General features: G+C 30.5%; 1 protein-coding gene across 2 annotated transcripts in view; it reads left to right on the top strand.

The window, feature by feature from the left end:
• Positions 1–4,419: 4,419 nt before the first annotated feature.
• The window catches only part of LOC114272869 (cold-responsive protein kinase 1), a 33,900-nt gene continuing 21,468 nt past the window's right edge, over positions 4,420–16,851 (top strand). The window contains exons 1-4 of one of the 2 annotated variants that reach the window (XM_082887422.1): positions 4,420–4,489; positions 4,729–5,131; positions 13,731–14,128; positions 14,219–14,344. In XM_082887422.1, the coding sequence (XP_082743548.1) occupies positions 4,435–4,489; positions 4,729–5,131; positions 13,731–14,128; positions 14,219–14,344 (982 nt within the window). In that variant the 5' untranslated portion in view covers positions 4,420–4,434. Of the gene's footprint in view, positions 4,503–4,728; positions 5,132–13,730; positions 14,129–14,218; positions 14,345–16,851 lie in introns of both variants that reach the window. The other variant, XM_082887424.1, reaches the window with a different exon arrangement.

The following is a 16,851-nucleotide window of genomic DNA, read 5'->3' as shown; positions in this document are numbered from 1 at the left end:
TAATATCCATTTACATAAATTTCCTTTCCCACACATGCAAAAGCTCATGTAAGCACATATTTCAAATATAAAGTAGATACAATTGAAAGGGAAAAAAAAAAAAACTTTTGACTTAACTTTAATGCAAGATTTTTTAGGTACCGTGAAGGGAGTTGAAAATGTCTCAATTGTAATTGTGAGTTTTTTTTCCTTTTAATTTTCAATCTCTTGTTCGTGGCTTCTTTTGCAAAAATTTGTTTTTATATGGAAAAGATTTAGTTTAGGCAAAAGATATACTTAAAATTCTATCATATTTGAAATTTATGTAGATAATTAGTTGATGATTTTAAAAGATAAAATATTAAGTTCAACTTGAAGATAAATTTTGATAACATTAAGTTGAAATATATGGATATTCTACGATGGATACAACTCCTCATCAATAAGTGGAGGGTGTTTGGCATTGTTGGACCTTGATCTGGGCCCATGGTGATGGCTTAAATCATTCAATGTGTAAAACCCATTGAGTACATCATCTCTACAAAAAATCACGTTGATCGAATATCGATAACCACTTGATTAAACCATATATTTATCACAATTTATTTTGAAAATTCCATTTGCAAATTATATTGAAATGTGATTTGATGATGTGATCTGATCAAGTGGTTATCGATATCTGATTAATGTGATTTTTTGAAGAAATGATGTACTCAACGTGTTCTACACATTAATGGCTTGGATAATTGTCATGGGCTCGGATTAGGGCCACCAATACCGAACATCATCCTCTAGTTATTGGAGAGGAGTTGAGACAATCAAGTTCAAATAGAAAAAAAAAATCAAAATTTCAAATTAGATTGGTTTAGATAAACTTTGAAGATTTTTAAAATTCAAAATTAAATATTGAGAGGCAAAATAAAGATTTTAATTGAATAGATAGAGATCAAATTTATTAATTTTATTTATTTACATATTTGATTTTTATAATTTTTGTTATGTTTATTTTAAATAAAATTAGAAATTAAGAAAATGAGTAAAGGAGACTCTAGAGAATGCCATCTAGAAAAAGGAAAAATTACCAAGAAGTTTTCTTTGAAAAACATGTAGTCTATTTAGTTCCATAACTTTTTGTTGTATCAAAAAGTCCAATAACGTTATTCTTCTTCTCTGCCTTTCTTCTTCTATGGCCTTCTTCTCTTTGTGATTTATGGCAATCATTGACGAGTAACCATATCTTGCTTCTTCTCTTTCTCTTTCTCTTTTTGATATATAATCACCGACGACCAACGACTACCATCGATTGGGATTCACCGGCAACCACCGACGGCCGATTCCTTACTTCACCGACGGTAACAAAGATATGTTTCTGACGAAGAAGATCAAGAAGATGAGTAGATCTGACTAGATCTGAACAAAAAATAGTTGCCGGAGTACAATCCTCTCTCTATATCTGCCTCTCTCCTTCGATCTCTTATTTTTTTTTACATTTTCTCTGCTATACACTTTTCTTTTTCTGTTCTAATGGAGAAAATTTTCAAGTTCTGAACAAATTGTTTTCGAGTTTTAGTTACAGGCAATGAAAACTGTAAAATTTTGCAGTTTTAAATTTTTTTGGTGCTGGAATGAATCATGGTTTAAAACTATAAAATTTTACAGTTTCAAAATTTTTTGGTGCTAGATTGAATCATTGTATAAAACTGTAAAATTTTGCAGTTTAATAACATTCTCTAGAACTTTAAAATTTTGCAGTTTCATAACATGTTTTTCAGTTTGATTAATAAAGATAAATGTTTAATAGATTTTTTTTTTTGAAACTGTAACATTTTACAGTTTGAAATCTTATTTTTCAGTTTGATCAATATTGGAGATTATTTGCTTAAACCTTACAAAAATTGAAAAATAACATATGTTTTCCCCATTGTTGCTGTTTTTTGTCGTTCTATTTTTTTTTTCTTTTAGTTTATCAATATTTAGCACATTTTCCTATATTTTTTCGCTCTAATTTCTTCATTTATTCTCTCTTTTTTTTTTTCCCGGCAATATTGTGCACATTCCGGTAAGTCTCCAATGATGTTCTTAACGTCCAGTGAACGTTCTGAACATTCCGGCGACTTCCATTAATGTTAATAACACTCCGGTGAACTTTCGGCAATACTCCGACGACTTCCCAGTGATACTCCGGTGACTTCCTGGTGATGTTGAACATTCCGACGAGTCTCCGGTGATCGTCGACGGAAGTCCGACGATAGTAGGATGTAACAACGGCTGTAAATTTAAAAAAAAATAAATAGGATTTTTTGGTAACAATTAAAAATATATAGGACTAATTGGTACAAGTGTTTTGTTTGGGGATTAGATAGGTCTTGAACTTTGTATATGAGACTTATTGGTAAGTTCCCATTAGAAAAAAGGGTGTTTGAGAATTTAATATTAAGAGTATGGAAGTTTCTCAAGTTCTGCACTACATTCTTATAATATACTAGCGGTTACCACACGCATTCTAATAAATATAAATATAAATAAAATAAAACATTTATCATATATTGTGTGTTAGTTAAGTGGTAAGAGTCTTATTCATTTGACAAAAGTCTGAGGTTCAAATCACTTTATAATGGTACTAGCGGCTGGACACACGCGATGCGTGTGCAAACTCATTTGAAGTTATAATACAAAATTGACATTTTTTAAAATAATATACATATATATAATTATGTGTAATGTAACATTTGATATTAATATAGTTGATATTTGATATTTGATATTTGATAAATAATATATATATATATATATATTAAAATATGTACAAATCTTTATAAAGAAAGGCACACATGAAATTAAGGAAACAAACAAATCAATTTTTTGGAAACATAATAAACCCACAAACACAAATTTTGATAAAAAAAAGAAAAATAAAAGTCAATTTTTTTATTTTTATAACTCGATAACATAATGAAACATTTCATTTTATAGAAAGTATAATTAACAGTATTACATAAAATGACAAATACAAAAATACAAATCCAAGGCACTTAGAGCACTGAATATTTTTTAAGAACACTGAATATTTTTTAAAAACACACACAATTAAGTAACAAACAAACCAAATTTTTAAAAACTAAATTTATACACAAAAAATAAACAAATAATTGAAAAAGTAAAACAGGAAAAAAAAAAAAACCCAAAGTGTTTAAGTCTAAGTCTAAGTCTAATCTAAAAAATTTCACACATACATGGTGCCAAATTATTCAAAGAAGCCTGCATAAATATGAATTAAGACCCAAAAAATTAATTTAATGAAAATACAAAAAACACTGATTTTTTTTTTTTTTCAAAAATACACACATACAATTAAGAACACTGATTTTTTTATTTTATTTTTTCGAAACACACAGACAATGAAACTTTTTAATGAAGAAAAAAAAATACATAATAGTGTTCTCACAAAAGTAAACAAACAAACAAATCAAATTATAAAAAAACTGAATTTATACACAAAAAGAAACAATAGCTTAAAAAGTGAAATAAGAAAAAATCCAAAACTATTTAAGTAACTTGCATATAGGTGTCAAAGTGTTTAATTAAAAACACTTACAAATATTAAGAACCTAAAAATTAATTTAATGAAAATATAGAAAAAACCCCTTTTTTTTTTCAAAAACATACACACACAAAATTATGAGTACTGATTTTTTTTTTTTTTCCAAAAACACACAATGAAACTTTTTAATGAAGAAAAAAAAATATATTATAATGTTCTCAATCAATATATTTTTTTCTCCAAAGAACCTAATTACATAATGAAACTTTTTATTGAAGAAAATAAAAATATAATTAACAATACTACACTTACAATGTAGGATAAGCAATAGATATATATTTCAGATAAAGAGAACCATAAGATTGCAATGTTCTTGAATAGTATTTCTCCCAAAAAAAAGGAAAGAAAAAAAATCATTGAACAGTACATCTTGACTGGTTGTTTGTGCTATTGTTTCCATTCCCTATTGAACAGTTATTTATGCTTTGGCCATTGAGAGGCTCTGTTTGGATCAATAATTTAAGGGAGGGATTTGTGATGAGAAGAAACAAAAATGACGAAAAAAATGACTAAAATAGAAGTTAAATCTCTATTTGAATATTGGATTGGTTGTAAAAAATAAATAAATAATTAAATAAATAAACGAACACTGAATTTTATTTTAAATAACAAACACACAAAATTAAGTAAACAAACAAATTTAATTTTAAAATACTAAATTTATACAAAAAAAACAAGCAAAAGCTTAGCAATAATATACTTACAGTGTTAGATGATTAGTCCATAAGATTGAATGTAGTTAATTAGTCTTTCTTCACCAAATAAAAGGAAAAAGGAAAAAGTTGTTTGAATAGTTGAAAAGCATTTTCCCAAAAGAGAAGGAAAAGTTTGTGAATAGAGGGGGAACTCAGAAAATGGCTACCAGTAGCAGTTGTTTTGTAAATGTGGAACTGCAGCATTTTGTGAAACGTAGGTAGTGGAGGTTATTCAGTTTGTGAATTTGTAACATAAGAAACAAAGGTTTCAAGACACTATAAGAAGTGTTCACTTTATAATAGTATAGATATGTGTAGGCGGTTATGAATTTCATCATGTCTTGCGTCAATTTATATTCTCACCTTAGCTTTGAATAATTTCTATTTTCAACTTTTTATTGCTGTAGTATTGGTACCGTTTGTTGAGTTCTAACTAGTTATTGTGTGTGTTAGCTATGACAACAATGAGAACACCGTTTATGAGGTGGTGTCGGTGGTGGTGGTTGATGGCGGTCATGGTAGTAGTTGCATTTACGTCAGAGTCGGCCATGTCAGATTCAGAAATCAATCTTCTGAACAAAGGTTGCAGTCAGTACAACGCAACAAATCTCTCGAATTTTTTTAGCAACCTGAACGCGACATTCTCAGACCTGAGGAGTCAGATATCGAGCCAAAACAAAAAGTTTGCAACAGCGCAGAAGGCAAGGACATCGGACCCTGTCTATGCCATGGTTCAGTGCAGGGACTACCTTTCTGTGGCCGACTGCGTGTCCTGTTTGGATGCTGCTGTCTCTCAGATTCGCAACTGCTCCGCCGCCAACGGTGCTCGTGTCATTTATGATGGCTGCTTCCTCAGGTTAGGCTTCCACACATCAGATCACATTTCCCCCACCTTACAAATTTCTCATCTTTTCATAGTTTGGAGAGTAGAATTGTGTCAAATTCCGTCTTTTCTTAATTAACTCTCTCAATTAAATTTTCATTCAATTAAGCCCCCTCAATGGTTATCATAAAAATTTCATATTTTTATGAATAATTTCATCTGGTAAATATTATTATGGACAAAAATATTATTTTTTTCACACGAAGGAGTTGTTTGGGATGACCTAAATAAGTGTACTTTTTGTCTTTTTACGAAAAGATGTGCAGAAAAGTAAAAAGGTGATGTGATGAAAAAAAGATAAAAAGATTGATTATTTTAATGTTGCCAAACTTGGCCTAATATTTTAACTAAAGATGAAATTTTTTAACATTGGCACGTTAATATGATATTAATTTGATATGGATAGAAAATGACACGATATGATAATACGAAAAATAAACAAGTTAGATTTGCTTTGAGATTACCCAAAACATATTAAATATATATACATATATCATCAATTTTAAGCTGTAACTGATCGTGAGGCAATACTTTATTTATTTATTTTTACTTCAAAATATGAACATCACTGTTATGTTACGCCCGCAAGGCCTATCATGAATCTTGTTTCAATTATTGAAACAATTCATTTTGTAGAGTTTTTCATTTATATCATTTACGGAAAAAATTAAGTTTATGTTAAGCCCGTATGGCCTACCATGAATCTCATTTCGATTATTGAAACAATTCATTTTGTAGAGGCTTTCATATATATTATTTACGGAAAAAATTAAGTTCATTTGATAATCTTAACGTTTTTATTTTATTGTATTTGTCTTTTAAAAATGAATCATTAATATATTTTTTAAATTCGAATATCTATTTTTTTTTTAAAAAAGTGACAAAATGAAAATATTATGATTATCAGATTCAATTATTTTTTTTTAAGAAATGATACACACAAAAAATCTCACAAAATGAATGATTTTGATTATCGAAATATGACCTATGGTAACCTCCATAAATCCTAACATAACCATCAAATTTAGATTTTAAACCTTAGAAAATTCCTATGCTTTTAATTAAAGGGAAATTATTATTTAGTGTAGATGTAGAAAAAAAAAAAAATACACAATAATGATAAACTTATTGATATTAATAATTAAGATTTTAAACTATTTTATATATTTATAAATATTTTTTAAAAATTGCAATTCTCCCTTAATTAAATGGTGAGGCTGGTCCCACGCCTTACCGTGGCTGTCCATCCATCTATGTTTTCGTGAAGGAATTCGAATGAGATTCAACTTAACGGAGAAAAGTATTAATTTAGCTATACAATTGATATTTTTAGTTAAATATTAAAATTTTTGATATGATAGGAATCAAATACGGATCGAAAATGATATAATATAATAATACTGAAAAAATAAATAATTTTAGTTTATTTTGAGATAATGCAAAAATGAATCCGAAACATATTAAAAAAAGGATTGGATTCCTGTAGTCCACACTGGAGGGTCTTGCCTCGGCCTATGAGACTCACCATAGGTTCTATTTTAATTATTTGAACTGTTATTTATTTTTATTTTTTTATAGCAAACGTAATAAATTAATTAAGTTACGATTATTAAATGACTTATTCTTTTTACGACAAATTATGACAATAGTCCTTATACTTTGGTGTTTGCGTCATTTTAGTTCATTTAATTTCAATTGACTCGATTTTGACATTAAATTTATGATTTTGTTTCAATTTAATTCAATTACAACTCTTATTATTGTTTTTATATAAAAAATATGTATATAAATATCATATATAATATTTTCAAGGATAAAATTATAAACTTATCATCTTTGGAACAAATTGGACCACCGCACCAGCATGAAAACTTTCAGATAAGTCCCACATACTCTCATGTAAAAGTTTTATGCATTTTGTGTACATATCTCATGTGCATCGATGCAATATTTCATTTTCCAAAAATATTTAAAGAGGATATGTAAGCAAAGCCACCCACTCCAAAACCACATAAAAAAGGGGACCGTTAGCATTATTGATGTCTATAATTGATAGGAGAAAAATTATTTTGTTCCTTAAATTATCATTCAAAAATCAATTTAACAAATTACTTTTACATCTAAACTACTTGATTTTAGATCAATTTTACCCTATCATTAGTTGCCATTTATAATTAAACGGAAGTTGTTGACGTAGTACTAAAATTTTGTTTGTAATTTCATTTTACCCCTAAAACTGTCTCTAAAATATGAATTAGACTCTCAAATTTCATTTTATTCAGAGTTTTAATTAATATTTTGAGAATAGTTTGGGAGGAAAAATAAAATTTCAAATAAAGTTTAGAGGCCATAACAATAACTTCTGTTTAATTATAAACGGCAATTGACAATGGGAGTAATACTAATACAAAATTGAATAGCTTAAGTATAAAATTGATATAATTAAAAGAGTAGTGAATTGATTTTTTAGTGATAATTTAGGGTACAAAATGATATTTTCTCTAATTGATATGCTTGATGTAGGAATCAATGATAGAATTTTGAAAAATAATATACAAGTCTACTTTTCAAACTTACTTTCTAGACTTAATGACGTATAAAAGAGATGATTAGTTACTGATTAGAGAAGATATAAGAGAGATAATTACCTTAAATATTCTAATTAATTGTCACATTATTGAGTTTGTAAAGTGAATTTACTTTTTGGGCTAGAATAGCAACGCCCTATAATTTTTACTATTTCATTAATTGGATGTGCAATTGCATTTTCATTTTATCATAAATAGTATAATACACGTGCAATGCACAAACAAATTTATAGATGTTTGTAGATTCGTTCTTTTTCTTTTTTCTGTTTTTTTTTTCCCTAAATCAATATTATATAATAAAAAATATAAATTATTATTATTTAAATTGTGTTTGAATCTAGATTTATGTAAGAATTTGTCGAGAAAGACAAAAACATGAGAAAAATGTAAAGAAAGGGGAATGGAGTTTCATTCATATTTTCCCACTGATTTCTTTTTCTCTATAAGTTTCTTCACAAATCTTATATTCAAACACAACTTTGAGTATAAATAATCTCAATTAATAAATTATATTTACTGTGAGAGCCCAAAATGGGTTTGTCCGGGTTGGTAGCTTCATTTTGTTCTTCTTTAGAAAAGGCTTTAAGCTAGTTAGGAGGAGTTAATCAACTTATTAAGTGGGCTGTGGATGCCTCTTAGACCGATGTGGGACAAACCCATTTCGGGCTCCTACATAAGTCCCGTTGACTAGCTCCAAATGCCACGAGACTTACATTGGAGGAAATTCCCACAGATGGCGCCAAATGAGGCAGCCAACCCAACCCCACTAGCACAATATTGTTCGTTTTGGCCAGAGCCTCACAGTTTTGTTCTTCTTTAGAAAAAGGCCTCATGCTAGTTAGGAAGAGTTAGGCAACTTATTAAGTGGGTTGTGGATGCCTCTCAGATCGATGTGAGACAAAACCATTTCGGGCTCCTACATTTACATATTGAGAATTTTAAGTCTCATAATTTATTTACAATGACATGGTAAGAAAATTTGGTCTTACATAATTAAATTATTGACAAATCAAAATTTGATACATAATTTAGTACGGCATTGTAGGTATTATTGTAAAACTTGTTTTGTGTGTATCAATCTTTTTCCCTTATGTATTATATTAATATTCAACAAATATATTAGTAGAGTTAAACCAATTGATGTTTGACATTAGCATCACCTATCTTAATAATTTTTGTTACATTTCAAAAGTTATAATTTTTTTAGACTAATTAATGTTCAGTGCAAACATTAATATGGAAGAACAATCTAGCCATTGTGAATTTATTTATATAGGTAGATTGTGTCAACAATATTGAAAAGAAATACATATGTTCTCATATGAGAAAATTTGGATTTAAAAATAAAGACAAATTACATTGATGGTCCCTTAAATTTGCCTCTTGTATAGATTTCATCCATATAATTTTATTTGTATCGATTTTGATCTTGAATTTTTTTATGTTATGTCAATTTAATTCAATTTCTTTTCATTTTGGAATATTTTTTGTATCAATTATTGGGATTAGTGTGCTTGATAGATGTTAGGTTTTTGGATATGTGTCATTGGATTATAATTGTCTTATTTAATATATTTATTTTATATTTGTAATTAATCTCTTATAGAATGGCTGAATCACAATGAATAATGTAAGATGTCCTTTTCTGTGAAAGACTTATAATTGTATTATTAATTTATATATATCAAAAAAATAAAATCAACAATATGAATCAATAAAATAAAAAAAAAATAAAAAAAGCCTTACATACATAGAAAACTGCACGCCCAAAAAAAAAAAAAAAAGAAAAAAAAAAGAAAAAAAAGGTACACAGTTAAAAAAAGAAAAAGAAAAGAAGAAGCTTGCACTCAACTCCTAAAACAAAGATAGTTAAATACTTATATCTTTATTATTAATTTAGTAAAAAAAAAAAAGTACACAGTTAAAAAAAGAAAGTTACACGAAAACAAAAATCTTAAATATATATATATATATATGTATATATATTCAACTAAGTTTGGACTATTAGCTTAAAAAATAAGACTAAGGCCTCGTTTGAGGAAAATGTAATTTAGTAATTTTTTGGCTATTTAGTTAAAATATAAGTTAAAAAAAAATTAGTATGTTTGGGATAATTTTTTGGTTTTTTACGAAAAGATGTGCAAAACGTAGAGAGAAAAGAGAATATTTGACTTTTTGGTATAAGTTGTTGACTTTTTGACTAATTTAATAACTTTTTAACTTTTTAGCTAAGAGGGTGGGTTCCCAAACGAGGCCTAACCTTTGCAATATTACATTTGGAGAGAGTTGGCCAAAAAAATCAAATAGAAAAAAAAAATGAATCACATAGAATCAGAAATTTACGAGAAAAAAAAAACAAAAGAAAAAGGTTTGAACTATTAGCAAAGATAGGAGAGAGAAAGAGACAAACATTTACACTATTACACGAGAGAGTTATCTGACTTTGGAAAAATATTGAGTATGGGATACACCATAGGGTTTTCAAAATTTCAAGTTTTATGTTGTTTTGATTGTTTTGATTAATATTCAGTGTGTTTGGTTTTAGTTTTTTGAAAATTGAGTATTTTATTTTTCGTGTTTTTTTGGTTTTTAGTAAATATTTTTAAAATTTTAAGAAATTTTTATACTTTTTTATATGCACCTTACTTAGATGTGTCTAAATAGTAAAATATTTATGAAAAAATATTTTAAAAATTAATAAATACACAAAAATACGAAAAATGTACTAAATTTTTATTTTTTTTCGTATTTTTGGTATTTAGTGAATTTTTTAAAGATTTTTTTCACAAATATTATACTTTTTAAGTTTATTTATGTTAGGTGTGTCTAAAAATTAAAAAAAAAATTGATTAAAATATTAAAAAATTCATTGAAAAAAAAATACAGAAAATAAAAGAGTAAAATTTTTTAGAAAGTGTTTTTTAAAACCAAAATCAAACAAGCTGAATTATTTGTGGAAAGATTAAGGGTGAGTCATCATATTGTTTTGAATTTTAAAATTCAACATTATTAGTTGAATCGTTTTGTTCAGTATTATTTTTAAAAAATGTGAGAGAGACTTAGGATATTGGTTTGAATTTTGAAATTCGAAATCATAAATAATCAAGGCATTTCATATTTTTTTTTAAGTTTAATTAACTAACCAATGGAATTTTTTCTTTACATTTTAAACTATAAAAATCAAGAAGTTTTGTTTACGAACTTGGCCACATCTCTTCCCATTAGAGAGCTCATTTCCCGCAATATATATATACGGTCTTGCTACAGACCCCCACTGGGGGTCGACCCCCAGTGAGGTGGCAGCCCCCCATTGGTCCAAATCACAAAAAAAAAAAAAAAAAAATATAGATAGATATGGACAAATCAAGTGATTCTAGAAGCCTCATTGTATCCATTAGGTCAACTATGATGAAATGTATAACGGATCTGGAGAGGAGAGTTTAGTATTGGTGGGCTCCAATTCGAACATGTGTCCATAATTTAAATCGTGGAATTTGTAAAATTCGTCAAGCACATTATTCATGCAAAAAATTATGTTAATTGTATATTGATAACTATTTGATCACATCGTATTTTTGTCTTAATTTAATTGGAAAATTATATTTGAAATTATTTTGAAAATGTGATCTGATGAAATAGTTATTAATATCCAATTAACATGATTTTTTTAAGAAATAATATACTCAACGAATTCTACATATTGAACAATTTGAATTATCGACATGGACTCGAATTTTGTTGATTGGATATTGATAACCACTTGATCAGGTTGTATTTTTGTTGTAATTTACTTGGAAAATTATATTTGAAATTATTTTGAAAATGTGATCTGATCAAATGATTATCAATATCTAATCAATGTGATTTTTGTAAAGAATGATGTACCCGCCAAATTCTACATATTGAACAATTTAAATTATCGACATGGGCTCGAATTAAGGCCTACCAATGCTGAACTCTCCTCTCCAATTACTGAAAAGGAGCAAGGTCCATTTTATAATGAAAAATAGCTTGTAGCTCGAAAAGTGAGAGACTCGATTGGCCCGAATCGTAAAACGACGTTGTTTTGCAAATTTTTTTTTTCTTTCTTCTTTCTCTTTTGTATCTGAAACGGGGAGGGAGGAAGAGACAGAGAGTGAGAGAAAGCGAGAGAAGAGAGAAGAAAGAGAGGGAGGGCGATGCGACGATGGCGTGCGAGACGGTGATGGACGGTGATGGGCGACGATGGACGGTGATGGGCGACAGTGGGTGCGAGATCTGTTTGGTTTTTTTTTTTTTTTTTTTTTTGATTTTGAAAATCTGTGTTTGATGATGATGATGTTGTGTAGATCTGTGTTTGATTTTGAAAATCTGTGTTTAATTTTGATTTGTTTGGTTTGTTGTGGTAGATCTGTGTGTTGTGTTTGATGATGATAATGATGATGATGGTGTTGATGATGTTGTGTCCCCTCCCCTGCTCCATCTCTTCTTCTTCTTTCTTCTTTCTTCTTCTTTCTTCTTCATCCTCTCTCGGTTTCAGAACAGAGAGAAGAAAAAAAAAAAGAAAAAAAAAAAAGCAAAACGACGTTGTTTTGCGATTCGAGTCATTTCGAGCCTCAACTTTTTTGAGTTACAAAACGGGATTATTTTATAATATGCCTTCTTAATTAAGTTTATGAATGTGTACGGCATACACAGCTTGATTTGTTTAATTAGTTTGATTTGATCACCGTTAAAAATGAAAAAAAAATAATTAGTTTGATTTAACTCTTCAAAGAAAATAATATATATAAATCCACTCTTTAGACTAAATTAAGTTAGAAAGTTATTTTAGATATTATAATAGATTGTCATATCACTAAATTTGAAAAAGTAATGGTATCATTCTTTGTTTAATTACGTGTGGTTTTTCTGTACCCTACCCACAATCCATGTGAATTTTCTAGACTAGTAACTTTAATAATAAAAAATAAAAACCAAATTGCGCTTAATACATCACACGTATGTAACCTTAATCCTTAATAAAAAGTCTAACTAGTCCCTAGGCATGGGAGGCTCCCCAATATGGATGGAATTCAACAATTTCAAGCTCAAGAATGGAATTCCTATTCACCAAGGATCCTCTAGAGTGAAATTTCCTTAAAGTTTCCTAGAGTGCTCCATTGTGTGGTTGAGATTTACTGGCAAATCACATCAGAAAAATTGATGTGACTTGCCAATAAATCTCAACCATACAATGGAGCACTCTAGGAAACTTTAGGAAAAAATCACTCTAGAGGATCCTTGCTCCTATTCCTATTAGCCTAGAATGAATAAGGAAAAGTGAGAAAGAATTGTAATTTTGGCATTTTAATTAAAAATTTGATAACATCATCATATTCTATCTTATATATTAACGGTAGACTAAAAGCAGGAAGGCAACTACAATGCAAATGTAAAATATAACGGAGACTAGTGTAATTATCACATATTATTAGGTCAACTATATAATTAGAAAAAATTATATCGTAGTCCTCATACTTTAATTCTTATAGTATTTTGATTCTTGTAATTTTAATTGGTTCAATTTTAACCCTTAATTTTTTACTTTGTCTAAAAATTGATCCAATTAATTTAAATTGTTAGCATTTTTATATATATTTTTTTATGACAAATACACACATAAACATCATACATCATGCTTTTAATGACAATTGTAAACTTGAGCAATTCAATGACTTAATTTCAACCAACTTAGTGATTATTTTTCATAAAATAAAATAATAATAATAATAATAATAAAGAACTAACAGATTTATCGATTTGATCAAACTAAGACAAAATTTAAAATTAAAGATCAAAATTGAGCCAATTAAAGAGTATGGACCAAAATGACACAAACAACAAAATACAGGGACTGCTGATATAATTTATGCATATATTTATTTATTTTTGTGTGTGTGTTTGTAAGCAACTTCTTTGCAAATATAAATTTCTAATTATATATATATATATATATTGTTAAGGTATGAAAGCAACGGCTTCTATGACCAAGGCACTCTCCCTGGAAATGTCGGTGTATGTGGCAATAGGACTGTATCCCAGGCTACGGCTTTTGACACAGCTGTGCAAGGACTGTTAACTAATCTTAAAATCGCAACGCCAAAGATAAATGGATTTTTTGCAGCGACAAAGAGTGAAGTGGTTAGCGGCAGTACAACCGTGTATGCGGTGTCACAATGTGCAGAAACAATAAGTGAGAGCAGTTGCCAAGATTGCTTGACAGTGGCATCTGTCAACATACAAAGTTGTCCTCCTAATGCAGAGGGTAGAGCTGTTGATGCCGGTTGTTTTCTTAGATACTCGGATACTGCCTTCTTTGCTGATAACCAGACAACTAATGTCAGCCCCTTTCTTGGAGGAGGTAAGACCTCTTCCCTCTGTACAATAAAATTAAAAAAAAAAAATGAAGATAGAGAAACACAATGAATTAGTCAATTTTTGTATTGTGCAGGAGGAGGCTCAAGCAAGAAGAATGCCATTATTGGAGGAGTAGTTGGAGGTGGAGGTGGTCTTTTGCTTATAGTTGCGATGATATTATGGCATCGACTATCAAGAAAGTCAAAGTTAGCTCCAAGAGGTAAATCAATATTTACAAATAGCAAAGTGTACCAAAATAATCCTGGTCCAAAATTATTTTAAGTTTGATGACTTTTTTAGAGGCGTAGTGAAACATATTTTTCCCATGAGGCGCTTGAATTCCACCAAGTTCAAGCTCGTTTAATCTCTCCTTGACCATCAAGTATTGAATCTTAACCCATCTTGTTAAATGCAAGCCCAGTACTATGTCTAGTAAGAACAACTCCTACAAAGAAGCTCCGGCTTCCATGCCACAAGTGGACTATGCATCTATAACTGCATCCCGCGTGGGTCATGTCGCTTCATGGCACCAAACTCGCCCTTGAGAAAGGCATCCACCCAACTGAGGTCCATGTCAATCAAGGCGTGAAGAAACTAAGAACTTCTTTTATTATTTAATTTTCAGAATAATCCAGAGAATGAATTACAATGCTGTATTTATAAACTTGTAAGTAAGTACTAGTTTGTTACAATGGAGTGATAGTTATAACTAAATGGATGAGGTGGAAGTAACTTCGAGAAGCTTCTTTCCACAGCTGGAATAACAGAATTAGTTAGAGCAGTTTTTCCTTGCAGCAGCAGTTGTACCAGAATCTGTTGAAGCAACAGTGGTACTACTAGCAGTTGAAGCATCAGTGGTATTGCTCTGTAGCTCAGTATCTTCAATAGTCCCCTGCAAGCTGATGGGGCAATCAAGAACCATGAGCTTGGACTTGAGATATTGAAACCGAGAGACGCTGACAGGTTTAGTAAACAGATCAGCAAGCTGATCCATAGTTGGAATGTATTGCAACTGAAATTGCTTAGCCAAAACCTTATCTCGGACAAAATGACAATCGATTTCGATATGCTTGGAACGTGAGTGGAACACGGGATTGGAAGCTAGAGCTATTGCAGAGAGGTTATCACACCAGAGTATGGGTGTAGTAGGGGAAGAAATTCTCATTTCAGTGAGTAGCATGGAAATCCAACTTAACTCAGCAGCGGTATTGGCTAAAGCTCTATATTCAGCTTCAGTGGAGGAGCGAGAGACTGTGGCCTGCTTTTTGGCAGACCAAGAGACCAAATTGGACCCTAAGAAAACACAGTAACCAGTCGTTGATTTTCTATCAAGAACATCTCCTGCCCAATTGGAATCGGAATACCCATGCACATCAAAAGTACTGGAGGAGAAAGACAAGCCATGAGTGACGGTGCCTTGAACATATCTAAGAATTCTCTTCACGGCAGCAAAATGTCCAATGGTAGGGGCATGCATATGTTGACAAGCCTGGTTAACAGAGAGAGACAGATCTGGTCTGGTAATGGTGAGATGTTGTAAGGCACCAACAATACTTCTATAAAGAGCTGGATCAGAAAATGGTAAAGCAGCATTTGGAGGAACACTAGGCTTGATTGAAATAGGTGAAGGGCAAGACTTACAAGATGACAAGCCAGCTTTAAGCAGAATTTCTTTGGCATATTTAGACTGAGATAATAGATATCCTGAGCTGGTAGGCTGGACTGAAATACCAAGAAAATAAGCGATGTCACCCAATTCCTTCATGGAGAACACGCTGTGCATCTTTGTAATGAGAGATTGAATATGAGAAGAGCTATCACCAGTGATCAAGATGTCATCTACATAAACCAACAGATAAGTGACTGAAGTGGATGTCTTTTGAATGAATAAAGAAGAATCACTCTTGCTATTAATGAAGCCTTGAGACAACAAGTATTGAGAAAATGTGGAATACCAAGCGCGTGGTGCCTGTTTCAACCCATATAATGCCTTGTGTAGTTTACATACTTGATTAGGTGAAGAAGAATTTGCAAAACCTGGAGGCTGAAGCATGAATACTTCTTCGTCAAGACGGCCATGGAGAAATGCATTGGAAATGTCTAACTGTTTAAGTGACCACTGATAGTGAAGAGCAAGACAAAGTAAGATTCGGATAGTGGGTTGCTTAGCCACTGGACTGAAAGTCTCATGAAAATCTATACCCTCTTGCTGCAGGTACCCTTTAGCAACCAAGCGTGCCTTATACCTTGCAATAGTGCCATCAGAATTTCGTTTAATCTTGAAAATCCATTTACAGCCGATGGCAATTTTGTTAGATGGAAGAGACACTAAAGGCCATGTATGTTGTTGTTGAAGAGCAGTCAATTCATCAAGCATAGCTTGATGCCAAACAGGAGACAGCAAAGCTTCTCTGTAAGGAGGTTCAGTAGTAGTGTAGGAAACTGAGGCTAGGACAGAGGAAGCAAGCAAATAGTGAGGAGGAACAGTAGCAGCAGATTTGGATCTGGTAATCATAGGATGCTGATTAGACTGAGAAGGAGGTAGAGGAGGTAACTCAATAGAAATAGACTGAATAGGAACTACAGGTGTGGGTAAAGAAGAAGGAGGAACTGCAGAAACTGGGACAGAAGGAACTGCAGAATCTGAGACTGCAGAATTTGGGACTGAAGTAGGAACAACAGAAACTGGGACAGAAGGAACTGCAGAATCTGGGACTGCAGAATTTG

This window comes from Camellia sinensis, chromosome 1 (genome assembly GCF_055761805.1).
Source record: "Camellia sinensis isolate YWXY chromosome 1, ASM5576180v1, whole genome shotgun sequence".
Classification (NCBI taxonomy): Eukaryota; Viridiplantae; Streptophyta; class Magnoliopsida; order Ericales; family Theaceae; genus Camellia; species Camellia sinensis.
The sequence above is the reverse complement of the archived record's forward strand: the minus strand, read 5'-3'. Positions and strand labels throughout refer to the sequence as shown.